Raw genomic sequence first — 19,178 nt, forward strand, 5'->3', positions numbered from 1 at the left:
AAAAATATTTCACAACATTACTGCTTTTGCTGTACTTTGGATCAATTTATATATATATATATAACATTTCTGTCCCCCTCACTTCTGAAATGATGGCTACGCCTCTGATATATATATATATATATATATATATACCTCCTTACGGAAACATTTTGCAACATCATCAGTTAGAAAGTTAGAAAGCCAAAAAAAAAAACATGTATGTTTTGTCAGTAAAAAGAGAGAAAAAAACAAAGATTAAAAAAAAAAGATTGATGCTACCAGTAAATATGTTGGAATTTTTTATCCTTTCTTCACATAATTTTATAAATCTTTTAACCTACACAAAAACTAAAAACAAACAGTGTCATTTCATTTCGTACTTTGTTGTAGCCAATAGCGGATTTGTACAGTAATTGAGTTACTTTTTATATGACTGTTTTTTTTACACTGATGCAGTTTCCTTATTCATGTTTGTGGTTAGAGAATTTTTCAACCTCTACCTGTAATGCCAAGTTTCAAGGTTATGTCTTTTATGTTGGTTCTCAAAAAATATGAACACAAATTTTTCTAGGATAACATTTGAAAGTTTCTTCTCTTTCAACCGCCTCCATGAGGAAATGTAAACAAAAATGTTGTGAATCCTCCTTTTCATGTTTAAGCTTTTTTTTACATTGATGTTACTGTCACAGTGTACCAATTAGAGAGAGACATATGGATCTATTTGCTGCTTCTTTATTAAACAAAAGAGACACAGGGAAAACCAAATACAACCTGAACCAGAAACAGAAACCAAACTAAATTTGACCGTTCCAGATGCTTCCACAAGGATAGTAACAATTGAAATCACCTACACTGTATAATATTACAATGAAAACAGCTTAATAAACATATAAAATAATGACTTAACGAAGGAGGAGAAACAGCATGTGTGTGTGTGTGTGTGTGTGTGTGTGTGTGTGTGTGTGTGTGTGTGTGTGATCGCGCTAATTTTATAAATCTTTTAACCTACACAAAAACTAAAAACAAACAGTGTCATTTCATTTCGTACTTTGTTGTAGCCAATAGCGGATTTGTACAGTAATTGAGTTACTTTTTATATGACTGTTTTTTTTACACTGATGCAGTTTCCTTATTCATGTTTGTGGTTAGAGAATTTTTCAACCTCTACCTGTAATGCCAAGTTTCAAGGTTATGTCTTTTATGTTGGTTCTCAAAAAATATGAACACAAATTTTTCTAGGATAACATTTGAAAGTTTCTTCTCTTTCAACCGCCTCCATGAGGAAATGTAAACAAAAATGTTGTGAATCCTCCTTTTCATGTTTAAGCTTTTTTTTACATTGATGTTACTGTCACAGTGTACCAATTAGAGAGAGACATATGGATCTATTTGCTGCTTCTTTATTAAACAAAAGAGACACAGGGAAAACCAAATACAACCTGAACCAGGAACAGAAACCAAACTAAATTTGACCGTTCCAGATGCTTCCACAAGGATAGTAACAATTGAAATCACCTACACTGTATAATATTACAATGAAAACAGCTTAATAAACATATAAAATAATGACTTAACGAAGGAGGAGAAACAGCATATGTGTGTGTGTGTGTGTGTGTGTGTGTGTGTGTGATTGCTTGGGAGATCAACTTGTGCAGTCTATCTCAGGAAGTGGCTTACCTAAAGTGTCAACTCCGGAAACCTATGCTTTATACATCAGTGTAGCTCTACAAGTGTATAACTAGTGATTGTCACACATCATTCACCATGAGTCAACCTTCCATGTGGTAGTTAAATATCCAGGTTTCACCATGTACCCAAGGGTCATCCTAAAGGAAACACTGTACAAGAAATCACAGCAGAAGAGAAGAACTTCGCCGTCCAATTACAAAGAGAGGATTTTCATGTTAAACACACAGGATCTGACATACTTTGAACATCGTCCTGGGGTAAGTAGTCACACCTTCTAGAGACTTCACTGTAACTGTTAACCTGGTTTGTTTTGAAATATATGGAAAGTTGCTGCTTTTTATTAGATGCTAATTGCTTTTTCACCTTTTTAATAAGTTAAGAAAATGTCTGTGATGAATGAAAAGTAAAATAACAGCATTTCTTTGTATATCGCCTTAGAAAAAGCCAACTCAGAAAGGCTGCATCGAACTGTCTCATATCAAGTGTGTGGAGATCGTTCGCAGTGATGCTCCCATTCCCTGTGATTACAAGTACCCTTTCCAGGTGAGAGTCAAGTGGAGTTTTGCTTAAAGATTTTGTTCTTTTGCTCATACAGGAGACAGTGCCTGTAAAGAATGTCAATATGTCATATCTAAGTGTTTTTCCTACAAGTCTAAAATGAACTTTCTGCATGTTGGATTTTTGTTTATATTGCTTAAAAGTTTTGTTCATGTATTTGTTTATTGACAGGTCGCCCATGACAGCTACTATCTGTACGTGTTTGCTCCAGACAACGACTGTAGGTTAAAATGGGTCAGAGCTCTGAAAGAAGGTAAGCAGCTGTTCCAGAAAGTGATATGCATTGTAAAAACAGAAAAGAAAAAAAGTGTTTTAAGTCTAGACTGAATTATGATCTTAGTCTGTTTTCAATACGTTTTTTTAACTATTCAACACACGTCAATGTATTTTATCTTTTGTATTTTATGTTATTTCTTCAACCTGTGAAGCGACACAAAATAACAACTTATTTCTGAAGTACCATCCTGACTTCTGGGGAGAAGGGAAATGGAGATGTTGTCATCAGACCGAGAAGCTGGCGACGGGATGCAGTGAATACTATCCCAATGGAGGTGCAGACTCTTTTACGTTAAACCGTTTTAAACAGCTGCTTATTTGAAATCAAACAACATTATTGTCACTCCACCATATATGAATGCAGTAATTATAATGTGGAGAATGATGATTCTCTGTCCGTTTCCATTGGTTCCATAAATTTATGAGCGTTTCATTTCATTCCACAGCCAAACCTCTTCCACCAACTCCAGATCCAATGGTTTGTCATTCAATCTCTGTTTACAGTTTCTGATGCTTATATGTATGCATATTTTAAATGTAATGTTTTATTTATATTTCGGTTTGAAATTTTAGAATAGCTTCTAATGTTTAAGATTACTCAAATGTTTCTGTTGTTTTTACTGTTGAAATGCTTCGTTTAATCATGACCTAAACTGAGCTGTCTGTATTTATCCACTAGCGCCGATCTACAGATCCAGAGGAGAGGATTGTCGTGGCTTTGAAGAATTTCAGCCCTGTAGAAGATACAGATCTGCCTCTGCATAAAGATAAAGAGTATTTTGTCGTTGACTGTTCAGAACCAAACTGGTGGACTGTGAGGGACAAAGACGGGTAAGTATCTTAAACCATTTTTGCACTCTCATAAGTTCAATTTATTATAATGCCTTCTAAAATAGTCCCTCCACTGTGAAGTTTGACACATTACATAAACATGTAAAAGAAGAAAAGTTTTTCACTTTGCCAAACGAGATCATTAAACAAAATGCCACACCCTTTCCACTCGCCGTCATGAATATAAAAACCCATTCGATAAATAGATATGAACCAGTTCAGCATTCAGTATCAGTTCCTTTCCAAAAAAGTCATTTGAAAATACTTAAAAGATTTGAAAAGTTACAACAGGAATGTATTATTGCATCATTTAACTGTTGCATCATTCACAATGCATTATATAAACAATATGATAAAATGTTATTATTAGCATGAAATCTGGCAGTTAACTGATTTGAGCAGCTTCATTTACATTTTAACTGTTTAAAATTTTTGGGATCATGAGGCTTTGACAATGATATCTAAAGAATCAAGTAATAAAAAATGATAAAAGCATGGTGTTTAGTTGGTTCTAGTTTATATATTGACAGCTACAGGACCCCCATACAGTTATTTGGATTTGAAAAGGCAATCAAAGGATCCTTGATATTTAGCATTAAACAGTGTTATTGGTGGCGAGTTGTGAGAATTCTTTTATTTTATTTTATTTATAAATTCCTCCAGATGTTGCCATTATACTAAAAAACACTTCTATGTGACTATGATTATTATTCAGACAATCCAAGGTTATATGTTAATTAACTAAAAAAAACTTATTTAAGAATAAACAATGACAGCAATAGTGATTTATATAGCATATTTTCTATGAAGTTGCTAAAGTTTTGTTTAGCATAATAATGCCAAAAAACAGGGAAGAAGAACAGAATTGTGTAATTCTGTCATTTTTAATTGTGGGAAAACAATGTTTTAAATTAAAACTCAGTGGTAGGTAATTTAATCGTTTACAAGTAAAGGTTTTTTTTGCTCTTTTCTCTCCTGTTGCAGAAATGTTGGCACGGTGCCATGCATATATATTGCAGAAAAATTATCAAACAACATTGAGAAATTTGAGTAAGTTCTCTTCAGAATGTTCCAGAATAAAACATTTGATATGAAAGATTTGCTAAAATGTCTTGAATTCATATTCAAAGCTTGATTAAGTATACAGTAATGGTTTTGGTTTTTCCAATGCTTTGTGGTTTTATAGATGGTACAATAAGGACATAACTCGGACCGAGGCAGAGAGCTTACTAATGAGAGAGGTAAGGCGTCCAACAAATGACAGTCAATGAATGTTTCCATGTCAGATAACCGTAAACTCTGACTTTGGTAAACACTTACGTCATGCCACTTCAGTACATTTTCACAGTTTTCGGGCATTGCAGAAAGTTGGGGTTCTTTGCAAACCTGCAAGAGCAACATCTGCAGATGGTGCAGGCAAAACCGTGCAGAGTTCAAATAGAAATCTACACACTTTAAACCAGAATGTGGCTGCTGTGTTTCCTGTCATGACAATTTTACACGTTATGTGTTAATTATGAGGGATCTCAGACATACAACAGTTCAATGTCTGTCATAATCATTATCAGTAACTAACATAAACAGTCCCTCTCCCACAGACATTTATATCGACGCATTTATCCATAACACACAGAATAAAACAAAAATCATAATTCTATGTAGTCTATACTTTCTCATTTATGGTATTTGTATTGGTAAGTATTGATATTTATGGTTAACAGTAAAGGTTTTATTTACAGAACAAGGACGGGGGTTTCATCGTCCGTGACTCTAAACACCAAGGTGTTTATACCGTGTCAATATGTTCCAGAGTTGCAGGGTAAACGCTTACTTTGCTATGAAATTAATGTTACTTACAATCACTTACAAAGAAATATCTGACAATTTTATCCAATCATTATTTGATCTTACACTGGTGTTTTTGATTAATATCATTCATCTGCAGGACTAATGGAGAGAAGTGTCCCCTCGTTAAGCACTACCAGATCAAAATACAAAGAGAAGGTGAAAAGGTCATGTATTTCTTAGCTGAGAAATACGTGTTCTCGACCATTCCAGAGCTCATCCGCTATCATCAACACAATCCGGCAGGTAAGTTAAAAAATATTTCCATGTAAAGAGTTGCTCTTACAGTATATTGCATGCCAATATTTTAAGTAATGTTCATTACATAATATCAGCTGCCTATTGCTATTTCCCTAACTTGTTAAAAGCACTGCTTTCAAAAACTTAAAGTTGGTAAAGCTTTAGATTTTAATGTGACAGTTTATTATAACATAAAACTGAAGAAAACTGCATAAGAGTCTTCACTTTGTCCTGTGCCTGTTTTTGTGGCAGGTTTAATAACCAGATTGAGGCATTGTGTGACTAGAAATGTCACAAATTCAAGGATCAAGGAGTTGTCATCAGGTAAAAATAAAACTGTCAAGTTGTATTAAAGTGTATATTATAAATACATTATTTCTATTTCAAATAAATGCTGTTCTTTTGAGCTTTTATCCATCAAAGAATCCTGAACAAATTCACGGTTTCTACAAAAACACCAAGCAGCACAACTGTTTCCAATATTGATTATAATAAGAGATGGTTTTTGAACACCAAATCACCATACTGTATTACAATGATTTTTAAAGGATCATGTGACACTAAAGACTGGACCAAAGCCTTTGGTGAACATAAGAGACTTCTTACAAAAATCTTACAGACCCCAAACTTTTGAATAGTATATAACCACTTCTTTGTAAGATGCAACAAAATCTGTGTATTTTACAGATAAATGGGAGATTCCCCCTGATGAACTGTTATTAAGCGAGAAACTGGGCAGCGGGCAGTTTGGCTTGGTCTGGAAGGGAAGCTGGAATGACCGGCAGGTGGCAGTTAAGACTGTCCGAGAGGGATTCATGTCAGAGGAGGAATTTAAAGAGGAAGCACAAGTGATGATGTGAGTAACTCATGCTGTATGTTTCAAAGGACTTAACTATGTATGGATCAAAAGTGTAGCATGAATTTATTGCATCACTCATTTTCTGTCTCCACAGGAAACTGTCCCACAATAAGCTGGTCCAGTTGCATGGTGTGGTCACTCAGCACCCGCCCATCTATCTAGTGTTTGAATTCATGGAGAACGGCTGCCTGACAGACTTCTTGCGTGCCAGAAAAGGCAATTTTTCCCGGGAGGTCCTGCTGGGGATGTGTTTGGATGTGAGTGAGGGGATGGCCTACCTGGAGAGCTCCAACTTCATCCACAGAGACTTGGTAAGTGTAAACGGGGTCTTTAATGTGTCAATTTCTTGCTTTTTTGGGGGGGGGGACAATATTTTGTGCATTTGTTCTAAACTCTTCCTATTTAACAGGCTGCAAGAAATTGTTTGGTTTCTGAAGATAATGTGGTGAAGATATCAGATTTTGGAATGACAAGGTGAGTAGCAGCGCCTCATTTTGCACACATCACTACTTTTTAAGACCTCAGTGTCATGGAAAATCCCACCTGTGTCTACAGGTTTGTCCTAGATGATCAATACACCAGTTCTTTTGGGTCCAAATTTCCAGTGAGATGGTCCTCTCCAGAGGTGATCAAATTCCAGAAGTACAGCAGCAAATCAGACGTGTGGTCTTTTGGTGAGTCCATATTGATCAGCTGAGACGATGTTAATCAGAAAAATGATTCAACACTCACCTTTATCCACATATTTAATCTAAATATATATTGACGTCTCATTTGCAGGTGTGCTCATGTGGGAGGTGTACAGTGAGGGCCGTTTGCCTTATGATAACCGTGGTAATGCAGAGGTAGTGGAGGCCCTAAATGCAGGACTAAGGCTCCTGAGACCCCGTCTCTGTCCACAGAGTGTGTACGAGTTAATGCAGTGGAGCTGGAAAGAGGTGAGTCCACCATAAAATGCATCATAAACTTTAAAATCATCTCAACAAACTATCTTTAAACCATAAGTTGATTTGAATATTAATAAAATATGTCATCCCCTATAAAGGTGGTTTTACTGAGAAATCCTGTTCTCATGAATATAGGGCCTTCTGAGGAAGTTAGTCATGTTCCCATTTTGCTTTAATTACTTTTTTTTCTTTTCACATAAATGTGGATTATGTAGGGTATTTTTTTACACACAGTTAATGTGTTATTTTATTACTAAATCTTCCTACTGTGTGTTTTTTGTTACTCATGTAATTCAAAGCAAGTGATGTTTCTGTATCCTGATCGGTTTATTTAGTTATTTGCCTATGCTTCTTGTTAGTGTCATTATTGCCACGGCAACATAAACACAACAATGTTTGTTTAACAGAAACCTGAAGATCGACCCTCATTTGCTCTGCTCCTGCATGAACTGGCCTGCCTTGAACAAGAACCTTAATCCTGATCACACCCTTCCCTGTACTGGCTTATAGGGATAGTTTTTTTTTTTTTTTTAAAGGACATTTTGTCATCATTTAATAATTGTCATGTCATTTAAACCTGTATACTGTTTTGTTTTTGCGGAACACAAAAGGACAATTTTGAAGAATCTTTGCATAGCAGTTTTCCATATATGGAAGTTTGTATTAACCAAATAGGAAAAAGGGCACTTTAAATTGTATTAGGTTTTGACCTGTGAGCTATGTTTTGGATGTTCTTAAGCTACAGTGTATATATATATATATATATATATAATTAAAAACTGTAAATGCATCTTAAATTATAAATGATGTAAATTACATTGCATCTTGACAGATTATAATCTGTTGTATGAAAAATAATGACAGAATTTCATTTTAGGGTGAACTATGCCTTTAACTGAAAATACTGTATATTGTACAAAATCAAATATTGTATTTATTTGTATATTTTATTTATTTCACAGATTTCTTATTTTCGCATTTATTCCACATTATGTAACTGAATTGTATTTTTCCTGTTTATATACATGCATGACTTCTGCAAACACAAATCTGTCCCTAGGAGGCACACATGAGCCATTTTTTTCACCACCAGTAGAAATTTTGTTTATTACTGTAATACAATACTGATGCAGTGTATTCAACAAAGCATCACATTTACATCTGTGTACTGATTCTCTCATTGATACTCCTATTTCCTTTGTTTACATAAAGCTGTATGCACAATAAACTCACAATTTCCTAAATGAAGTAAACGTTAGTAATACTAATCTATTTGAGCACAATTGTGATTATATCAAAACTACTGTACTAACCTGTTTATTGTAACAAGCATGCAAGTATAAGCGCATGATGCGGACCTGCTGTTACTGCTGATTGGTGCATAGCAACACAAATGCCTTCACTGGTTACTGTGACAACGGCACTGACTAGAAAAACACAGCAGCATGCCAATGTTCACCATATATGCAGCCTCAGGCCATAGTCACTAAAAAGTGCATATTTCTTAAAAGTGTTTCCAGAGCAATTCAATTTTTAAAACTAATGCAGAGAAAAAAAGAAGCAGAAATGCAATCAAGCATGTCGTCACTAAAATTGACAGGGCCTGGGCCCAATAAGTCCACAATACAACAGAGGACCTAAGTGGGCCCCTCGTCACAGATCCTTGGTCCTGGGATCAGTTTGTGGTTGTTGTAGTTGTTTTTGTTTGTTTTAATGTACTTCTGAATTTTATGTTGATTTGAAATTATAATTAGCAAGACGTACGTTCAGATTAAAATTTTAATCTAATTGATTCAATTTGTATTTGGGAAAGTACTATTTGACAAATGAACAACATGCTGTTTTTTTTTATATTTTTAGAAAAATGATGCCCTCATAAAGAAAAACCCAATTCCAGGAAGCATTTATTGCCTCTTAATAAAAATGTTATCGGTAAATACACCTTAGTACATTTCTAGATTATTTGTCTTTTTATATTCCTATAAACTTAAACCATCATTGTTCATGGCATAATAAAAATCGACCATAGTGATAGAGTGCTAAGTGGGTCAGAAGTACAGTGCAAATGTATGACAATGCATACTCATAAAAACCATAGAATTTGCGCTTCTCTTACCTTCTTTGTTTATATTCATACTAAAATGAATCCACTACTTGAAGAATTTTTAAAATCGACTATGCAAACTGATGACTCACACCAGAGATGCTGATTTAAATGGGAGTCTGTCTCTTTAAGAGCATGCACTTGCAGCCATTTTCTGCTCTTTGTGTGGGGTGGATTAGCGGATAGAGACCGAACCCAGAGCATCAGTTCTACTCCACCGAGCAAACGCTGTTTCACACAGTTTCTCCCCGTTTTGCACTGACCGCCCGTTAGTTTAAGAGTGGACATGCAATTAGCAGGTAGGTAAATGTGAATATTTTCATGAATTACAGAGATGAGAGCGCTCGCTCGACGGTGAGCGCGAGATGATGGCACCAACCTGCGCGTGTAACGTTATTCCCCAACATGATGCCCAGTCATATTTTCATAACGAAAACGGCGTGGCTTGTACGTTGTTTCAAGTCAGCCGCCTTTATGTGCACAGTTGAGGGCGTTTTACACTAATTTGGTGAAGATGGTTCATTATGATGGAGGTGCTGATAGCATCTCTCCGCTTTATGGGTGGGGTGAGGGGGGTGCGCGCGCACGTATCTCACGCGTCTCATGTGTGATCGAACGCGTTTTATCTGTATTTGTTTACATTAGATCACAACTGGATTACTTAACGGTCAGTGCCGTTTCATGTCGCCATAAGTAACATTTTGGGAGATTTTTAAAAATTCTTTCCACGAGCTGTCGAGCTTGCTCGTGCTGCTGGTGTCCGGTGACTGGGTTATTGCCAACCGAACCGTTGTTTTGACGCCTTTGATGATTAAGAAATGCGTGTGTGACACATTGCATGACTGATTCCAGCCTTTTCCTTTAAATGCGTGGATGGGTTTTTGCTTGTGTTATGATTAAGGACCCATATTTTAAGTTTTTATGTCCAAGCTTTTAATGTAATTCAGAAATGATCATTTAAACGACATTGCGAGGTAAATACCAGCTTATTGTACGATATCCTGCTTCGAGTTCAGTGCTAGTTATGATATTAAAAATACACGAACATAAAAAATAATGATATGATTCAACATTTTGTTAAATTAGTTTCAACCTTCCTCTGAGGAAAATAGTCCATTACAGACTGCTATTGGCCAACAACAAGACGAGCACTGCAACAATATTATTATTTTATGTATTAATCTGCAATCCATGTTAATTTAAAGTAATCTCTTTCTATGTTTTTTTTTCTCTCATTCAGCTCTTTATATATTTTACCGGTTTAAATTCTGATTGATGTTTTCATTGTCTTGATGGATTTATAATCTAGCCCTCTATCAAAGTTTTAATTGCATAGATTAAAACTGAAGTCCTCCAGGGCCATTTTGATAGGAGTGACATGAAAGTAGCACCAGTATGTTGTCATGGTTAACTGTTCAATATCCAGTTTAGTGGTCATTTGTACACTACATATTTGTTCACTAATCAAGTACTCTTGAGAGAACTGTGTAAAGCAAGTTAATTGTTGTCCAAACCTTAAAGTTGTGATTAAACAGAAGTAGCAACATGTTTATGTATATATATCTTGATGTCTGAGTGAAACAGATTATCAAAAAAGGGGAAAAAAATGAAAGGTGGGGTATTGGTTCTGTCCATCGTTTGTTGATTGCATGGACGCAAATCTGAATGTGAGCTTGCAGTCGATTGTAAGAAAAGGCTGGAGTTATTACAGTTCCATTAAAATTTACGAGGTCAATAACATGGATCTAAAAAATACACTCTAAAAAATGCTGGGTTAAATACAACCCAGTGCTGGGTTAAATAGGGACAAACCCAGCAATTGGGTTGTTTTGACCCAGCGGTTGGGTTACTACCCAGAAGGTTGGGTCAAAACAGCCCAACTGATGGGTTTGTCCCTATTTTACCCAGCACTGGGTTGTATTTAACCCAGCACTTTTTAGAGTGTAGCATTTATTGCCTCTTAATAAAAATGTTATCGGTAAATACACCTTAGTACATTTCTAGATTATTTGTCTTTTTATATTCCTATAAACTTAAACCATCATTGTTCATGGCATAATAAAAATCGACCATAGTGATAGAGTGCTAAGTGGGTCAGAAGTACAGTGCAAATGTATGACAATGCATACTCATAAAAACCATAGAATTTGCGCTTCTCTTACCTTCTTTGTTTATATTCATACTAAAATGAATCCACTACTTGAAGAATTTTTAAAATCGACTATGCAAACTGATGACTCACACCAGAGATGCTGATTTAAATGGGAGTCTGTCTCTTTAAGAGCATGCACTTGCAGCCATTTTCTGCTCTTTGTGTGGGGTGGATTAGCGGATAGAGACCGAACCCAGAGCATCAGTTCTACTCCACCGAGCAAACGCTGTTTCACACAGTTTCTCCCCGTTTTGCACTGACCGCCCGTTAGTTTAAGAGTGGACATGCAATTAGCAGGTAGGTAAATGTGAATATTTTCATGAATTACAGAGATGAGAGCGCTCGCTCGACGGTGAGCGCGAGATGATGGCACCAACCTGCGCGTGTAACGTTATTCCCCAACATGATGCCCAGTCATATTTTCATAACGAAAACGGCGTGGCTTGTACGTTGTTTCAAGTCAGCCGCCTTTATGTGCACAGTTGAGGGCGTTTTACACTAATTTGGTGAAGATGGTTCATTATGATGGAGGTGCTGATAGCATCTCTCCGCTTTATGGGTGGGGTGAGGGGGGTGCGCGCGCACGTATCTCACGCGTCTCATGTGTGATCGAACGCGTTTTATCTGTATTTGTTTACATTAGATCACAACTGGATTACTTAACGGTCAGTGCCGTTTCATGTCGCCATAAGTAACATTTTGGGAGATTTTTAAAAATTCTTTCCACGAGCTGTCGAGCTTGCTCGTGCTGCTGGTGTCCGGTGACTGGGTTATTGCCAACCGAACCGTTGTTTTGACGCCTTTGATGATTAAGAAATGCGTGTGTGACACATTGCATGACTGATTCCAGCCTTTTCCTTTAAATGCGTGGATGGGTTTTTGCTTGTGTTATGATTAAGGACCCATATTTTAAGTTTTTATGTCCAAGCTTTTAATGTAATTCAGAAATGATCATTTAAACGACATTGCGAGGTAAATACCAGCTTATTGTACGATATCCTGCTTCGAGTTCAGTGCTAGTTATGATATTAAAAATACACGAACATAAAAAATAATGATATGATTCAACATTTTGTTAAATTAGTTTCAACCTTCCTCTGAGGAAAATAGTCCATTACAGACTGCTATTGGCCAACAACAAGACGAGCACTGCAACAATATTATTATTTTATGTATTAATCTGCAATCCATGTTAATTTAAAGTAATCTCTTTCTATGTTTTTTTTTCTCTCATTCAGCTCTTTATATATTTTACCGGTTTAAATTCTGATTGATGTTTTCATTGTCTTGATGGATTTATAATCTAGCCCTCTATCAAAGTTTTAATTGCATAGATTAAAACTGAAGTCCTCCAGGGCCATTTTGATAGGAGTGACATGAAAGTAGCACCAGTATGTTGTCATGGTTAACTGTTCAATATCCAGTTTAGTGGTCATTTGTACACTACATATTTGTTCACTAATCAAGTACTCTTGAGAGAACTGTGTAAAGCAAGTTAATTGTTGTCCAAACCTTAAAGTTGTGATTAAACAGAAGTAGCAACATGTTTATGTATATATATCTTGATGTCTGAGTGAAACAGATTATCAAAAAAGGGGAAAAAAATGAAAGGTGGGGTATTGGTTCTGTCCATCGTTTGTTGATTGCATGGACGCAAATCTGAATGTGAGCTTGCAGTCGATTGTAAGAAAAGGCTGGAGTTATTACAGTTCCATTAAAATTTACGAGGTCAATAACATGGATCTAAAAAATACACTCTAAAAAATGCTGGGTTAAATACAACCCAGTGCTGGGTAAAATAGGGACAAACCCAGCAATTGGGTTGTTTTGACCCAGCGGTTGGGTTACTACCCAGAAGGTTGGGTCAAAACAGCCCAATTGATGGGTTTGTCCCTATTTTACCCAGCACTGGGTTGTATTTAACCCAGCACTTTTTAGAGTGTAGGGTAAATTTTCATTTCATGTTGACTTTAACTGACTTCCTGCAGAATCCGTTGTCATTCTTTAAAGCATGTTGAGCCATGTTTTCTATATCACTTACACATTTCAAATTATGCACATGCTCCTTTGAAAGGGAACAAGGAACCACTAATTTCCTGAATACAGATGAAAAACCGTTTGTATAATTTTTACCTGTAAATGTAATCAGTGTTAAAACGCATGGTGAACAGCACTCATAATAATGAAACTGTTTCACCTGCTGATGGAAATGATGCATGCCTAACTACATCATCAACCACATTTTTTCTCATCTCAGAAATTACAACTGAATGATGCAATCATGAACAGTCCAGTCAGTGTATGTGGAGGGGTTGTTTCAGTGTGTCCCGTCTGTACATAAGGGAGAATCTTTCAGTCAGCCATCAATTACACATCCTGCCCGCCTGCCTGCCTGACTAGTAATTGTAGCTCAAGGCTTGCCGAGAGGACGCGAGTATGATGTCCTACCGAGTAGTGTGACCCAAATGTGAGGCTCTTTCAGTGGTGGAAGCCCTTATGACCTTTCTGATGTCTAGACTTTATTTATGTGGCTAGACCAGTGGTTGTCAGCTACAAAAGCTATTATTTAAAAAATTTTGTCACATACATGGTTATATAGAGAATATATGACCAGCAGTGAAATGTAAGTCCGGTCCGCTCCATGGACAGTGCAATTATTAAATGATACAAACACAAGAAAATTATATATAAATATAGGTATGGAAAAAGATAAAAAAATAAGAATAAAATAAAACCAGATATAAAATATACTCTAGACTTAATAAATATTAAGATGAGCAGGAATGTACAAGAGAAGAATGTGCAAACAGGTTGTACAGGGTAGTTACATAGCAGCAATAGAGGTAAAAAAAAGTAAATAAATAAAATATTACAGAAATTGCTGTGTGCAAGTGACAATGTCAGTATATTGAGTATCTTACTGATAGTTAAGTGAAGTCATGTTTTATATATATATATATATATATATATACATACAGTGGGTACCGAAAGTATTCAGACCCCCTTAAATTTTTCACTCTTTGTTATATTGCAGCCATTTGCTAAAATCATTTAAGTAAATTTTTTTTCCTCGTCATCAAACACGTATAATGATGTGACAAACATAGGCCTATGTAGTGGAGGCAGGTTATTTAACAATTTAACAAACTTTATTATTCAAAATGAGTCTGACACCAGCGCACTTAACAGTAAACATCACTTATTATGAATAACTTAACACAAATAGAACAAAATGTATGTAACTTGAATTAAGAAATTAAACAAGGTAACCGTGTAGGGCAAGCAAGCTACTGCCAAACCAACAAGGGCAGGTTTATGCAGGAAGCACAGCTTTCCCAAATGTAAACATCTAAAATGAATAAATAATAATAATGAATAATATTTTTTCACAAACTCTGTGTTGTGTATTTTCTTGTAATCAAATGAACATGCAGAACATTCGTATTGAAATCGTCTTTTTACAGTTTAATATTCACAGACACTGTCTTTCTCTCTCCCTCTCTCTCTCTCTCTCTCTCTCTATATATATATATATATATATATAAAATGTATGTATGTGTGTGTACTGACCTGTTTTTTATTTATTCATCAGAAATAAGACAAATTTCATGAAATTCCGCGTTATACAGTAAATTCTGTTTTTAATGACTGGATTCCGCGATTCCTTCCATGTTTTCTGCAATAGAATTCTATTGTATTTTGTCGTGCCGTCTGATGTGATGTGACGATGTAATAAGCATGAGTTCTGGGCCGCGGCACAGCCGGTATAAACACTAGCATTGACTGAGTGGCCGCGATCAGCTCCGGTGGCCGTAACACAGGTTTTAATGCGCCGCAGACGTGTGCCGTGATGCACAGATCAGCTCTAGTCTCTAACGTCTCTGAATCTGCTGTTAAAAATAAACCATCCATTCATCATATCATCATGCAAAACTAAAAATTAGAATCATTGTAATGTGACGATAAAATATAGGTGTGGGTGGGTGGCGGGCGGATGATTTGAAGCAGCGGACTTGGGTGAAGTTTGAGCTCATCCGCGCATCTCTACACTACACATATACATATATATGTATATATATTAGTATAGTATTTCAGTCTGGCGAGTAAACTAAAAAATATACTAGCCAATGGCAATTCAAGTGCCAAGGTGTCCGTAGAGGGTTGACATGCAAATAATTGGTATCGGTTATAAAATATCAATATCGGTCGATCACTAGCTCCGACACGCAGAACACTTTTCAATGAACCTTTTAAATCGTTTCGCAAATTGCACCAAACGATTCATTCACGAATTAGAATGAACCGATTGCAGCTGTTCTCGAGTCGACAACTCACTGATTCAAATGATCCATTTAGTGCGAGTCCCAGTGAACTGAATTCACAAGTAAGAACCGGGAGATCTTGTTTTCTCTCAGGTACTTTGCAGTGTAAGCTTCACAGTTAACATTACTACATCACTCTCATCAACGTAGTCCACATCAACAACAAAAATATATCTTGACTCCATTTAGTGGTCACAGTGAACATTACTACATCACTCTCATCAACGTAGTCCACATCAACAACAAAAATATATCTTGACTCCATTTAGTGGTTATTTTGGGAAAGTCTCAGGTATTTTGATCAGTAGGATTATAAAAAATATGTGCTAATACCAAGTTAAATTATGGTAAGTAGCCTATATAAAATTTCTAAATAAATCTATCTATCAGTACTTTTTTTACTTAAGTACATAAAAAATCGAGTACTTTTGAACATAAATGCTTTTTCCATTGTCTATCCCAGTGGTTACCTTAACCTTTTTGACCCCATGGCCCTCCACTGTTCACAACAATATTCAAAGGTCTCGTGATTTTTCTAGTTGTTTATGATTTACTGTATAGAGATTAAGGATAATGATTTAAAAAATATATTTTTTACTTTAATTTCTACCTGATACATAAAATATTTTAGAACTTGTCAAAACTATTCAAATATATATTCATAAAATTTATAAAAACACCTATGGAGATTTTAGTTTCATTTAATTTAAATGTGTGTGTGTGTGTATGTATGTGTGTGTGTGTGTATATATATATTCACTCAAGAAAAATTGAAGGAGTACTTTTACTGGAGTAATATTTTATCATACGTATCTGTACTTGACTTGTGTACTTCGTCCACCACTGCTAATGGAGACTCCATTTCAAAGGAGGATCGATTTGTTACAACAATCTTTCAGGACAGAACTTGAATAAGCTTTGCAGAAGCAGCTAAGCAGAACAGGAGCTTCACATGTTTTAGAGCTGTTGCTGTTGTCTGAATGAAAGCTCCTGTAATACATAGTTGCATGACATTGTGAGATACATAAATGCTGAAAGGAAACCCCACCCATTTTATAGGAGCATAGATGAATCTGTATTGTTAAAGTGCTGTTGAGCGTATCAGCATGCATTTGTTTGTGGCCTGTACAAGAAAAATGGCAAGTGACATATTAAAAATGGGCTTTTCCATTAGGAAAAGTTTCTTGTAGCTTTCACCACTTACTAACTGATTTGACTTGACATATATCCCTGGACTAGTTTCTGCTTGTGAAGACCTGATGTTGCCCCTTTCTGTGGCCTTCAGCGTTGTGATCAAGTGTTGTTTCCACCCTGACCTACTGTGAAAGGTCTGAGACCGTTATTCTCTAATTTTAATGTTTTGTTAGTCTAGCCCACGAGACGCGCCACTGCTGCGTTATTCATTCAAAATATTAGAGAAATATAGAAGCTCAATGCGGAGAAGATCTTGATTAGGTTAAAACCGAAACCAAGCCATTCACACAGATGCATATTCAGCGCATTTTTTTTAGACTGACAAATATGACTGCTGCACTCGCGTCTCACACAAGAGATGTATAGAAAGCCATACAAAGTTAAAACAATTTAAACTTTTAGAAAACACGTCACGAATTTGTGGAGGTTTATTCCTTTTTACTGCGTCTCATATGTTTTTAAATGCAATCTGTGTGAATGGCGCTTTGGCTCTTTGGATTAAGCAATGCATAAATACATGATGCTGTTTTGTTCATAATTGTTTATGCAATTTACAAAATTATATTTGTTTTTTTTTAATGAGTTAATTTAGACGTAATGCACGTTTTTTTATAGACATAAAATAAGATTTATGTTGGAATTGGTACCTTTGATAACATGTTTGTAGTATCTCAGTAAAGGCATGTAGTTCATGCATTTATGTCAGTGGTAGTGTGATTTTTATTTATTTTTTTCATGCTCACTGAACGTATAGGAATGTAGACGGTGCACCCCACTGTACAATGGGAATCAGCCATTGTGGGAAAGTTTATTCCAGTATCTCAGGATCCTTTTCTACAGGCACAGCGTCTACCTCTCTGTCTTCCACACTTTTTCTTTCTGTCTCCCTGTCAGATCACTTCTTCCTCTTGGAACGTGGTGGTGTCATGGATGTTTGTTTTTTTTTCCAAGAGTCCCATTTTGAATGACAATGATTCAGCTCTGAGGTTGTTATCAGTCTGAACATGTCTCATGCCACCTTACGTGATTATTTTCAACAGATTAAAATGTGCAGAAACACCCAGGGCTCAAAGTACATCCTCTTTTTTTGATTTTTGTTTTTGATGCAGACCAGCTCTGTTTGTTAAATATTGCACAATTAGATATGATCACCTTCATGAAGTGTGTATTGAGTTTTTTCTTTATTAGATAATCATAAAGTAGTTTCAACCATTTTAAAATCGATTGTTTTACTCCAGTTATGTGTGATTGTGAGGCAAGTCTCTCACACAGAATATTAATGAGAGCGCTCCAAATGAGTCACTTATGAGGTTCCATGATGACTAGAATGCTGCATTTGAAGGCAGGCGCCTATGTAGGTAGCAAGATGGTGTTGTGAAAAATGAGATTTTCTTGTAAATAAGGTCTCAGTCAACTAGTTGTACTAAGAATACACTAATTGCATTAATTAAAAATATGTATAATGTCATTTCTTACTATATCATGCAGTTTCATTTGTTAAAATGTTAGGGATATGATGGTACATGAAAATTATGCTTGTTACGTATACTCTAGTGTGAAGGCGCACGACTCGCTGTCGCTTTCTCTCGCACGCGCAAAGAGCGAGAGAGTCTTACATAACATGCAGCATTGATGCGCTACATGTAAACGATATACTTTGTTGTATTTTCCTGTAAAAATTCCTTTTGGAATTCTTCAGCTTTTAAGAACTGCCGGGTTTTCCTGTAGTAGGCAGAACTAATGCGCAAATGACAATCTCATTGGCTGGTGCTCACCTATTATCGTCCCTGTTTTGATTTCAGCTAATCGGTTCGAGGTTCGAGCAAACGCACACAACCTGATTAATATTCATGAATCCAGTTGCTCATTAATCCTTAGTGCGTTTTTATATTATTCTTATTAGTAGAATTCGTATAATAACAATAATAATAATATCTTATCAGTATTATTGTTTTTTTTTTTTTACAGGAACACTAAATTACCAAAAAAAGCACCAGTCCTAATTAAGTTCATGGTTACCAAGTTTTAATTCTAATTACTAAACTTCTATTATTAAATAATACTTGATTATCATATTATAATGCTTGACTGCTTGACTGACTGATATTAAGAGTGTACTTTCAGATATTTAAAAAGCTGTACCATTTTACAAACATTATATATGTTTGTAAAATGGCAT

The 19,178-nt window shown here is 35.7% G+C and overlaps 2 protein-coding genes across 2 annotated transcripts in view; both read left to right on the plus strand.

Moving 5' to 3' along the window:
• The first annotated feature begins 1,717 nt into the window (after window positions 1–1,717).
• Window positions 1,718–7,793, plus strand: LOC107561417 (tyrosine-protein kinase ITK/TSK-like). The gene is made up of 17 exons (XM_016245863.1): window positions 1,718–1,928; window positions 2,110–2,214; window positions 2,401–2,482; window positions 2,658–2,780; window positions 2,952–2,983; window positions 3,185–3,336; window positions 4,321–4,386; window positions 4,523–4,577; window positions 5,076–5,155; window positions 5,282–5,427; window positions 5,674–5,745; window positions 6,109–6,277; window positions 6,375–6,591; window positions 6,690–6,754; window positions 6,836–6,954; window positions 7,061–7,218; window positions 7,635–7,793. Exons 1-17 carry the CDS (start codon window positions 1,791–1,793, stop codon window positions 7,701–7,703), a joined length of 1,848 nt encoding a protein of 615 aa, XP_016101349.1. The 5' UTR covers window positions 1,718–1,790; the 3' UTR covers window positions 7,704–7,793.
• A 3,840-nt stretch (window positions 7,794–11,633) lies between these two features.
• The window catches only part of LOC107561176 (cytoplasmic FMR1-interacting protein 2-like), a 33,163-nt gene continuing 25,618 nt past the window's right edge, over window positions 11,634–19,178 (plus strand). The window contains exon 1 of the mRNA XM_016245555.1: window positions 11,634–11,780. The gene's annotated coding sequence lies outside the window, so the exon portion shown is untranslated. The remainder of the gene's footprint in view (window positions 11,781–19,178) is intronic.

Source organism: Sinocyclocheilus grahami, unplaced genomic scaffold (genome assembly GCF_001515645.1).
Source record: "Sinocyclocheilus grahami isolate Dianchi unplaced genomic scaffold, SAMN03320097.WGS_v1.1 scaffold23.1, whole genome shotgun sequence".
Lineage (NCBI taxonomy): Eukaryota > Metazoa > Chordata > Actinopteri > Cypriniformes > Cyprinidae > Sinocyclocheilus > Sinocyclocheilus grahami.

Coding starts and splice junctions, on each gene's coding strand:
- LOC107561417 (XM_016245863.1), top strand. CDS start 1,791: ATGTACCCAAGGGTCATCCTAAAGGAAACACTGTACAAGAAATCACAG. Junction 4,387..4,522: donor AACAACATTGAGAAATTTGA/GTAAGTTCTCTT, acceptor GTGGTTTTATAG/ATGGTACAATAAGGACATAA. Junction 5,428..5,673: donor TCATCAACACAATCCGGCAG/GTAAGTTAAAAA, acceptor TTTTTGTGGCAG/GTTTAATAACCAGATTGAGG.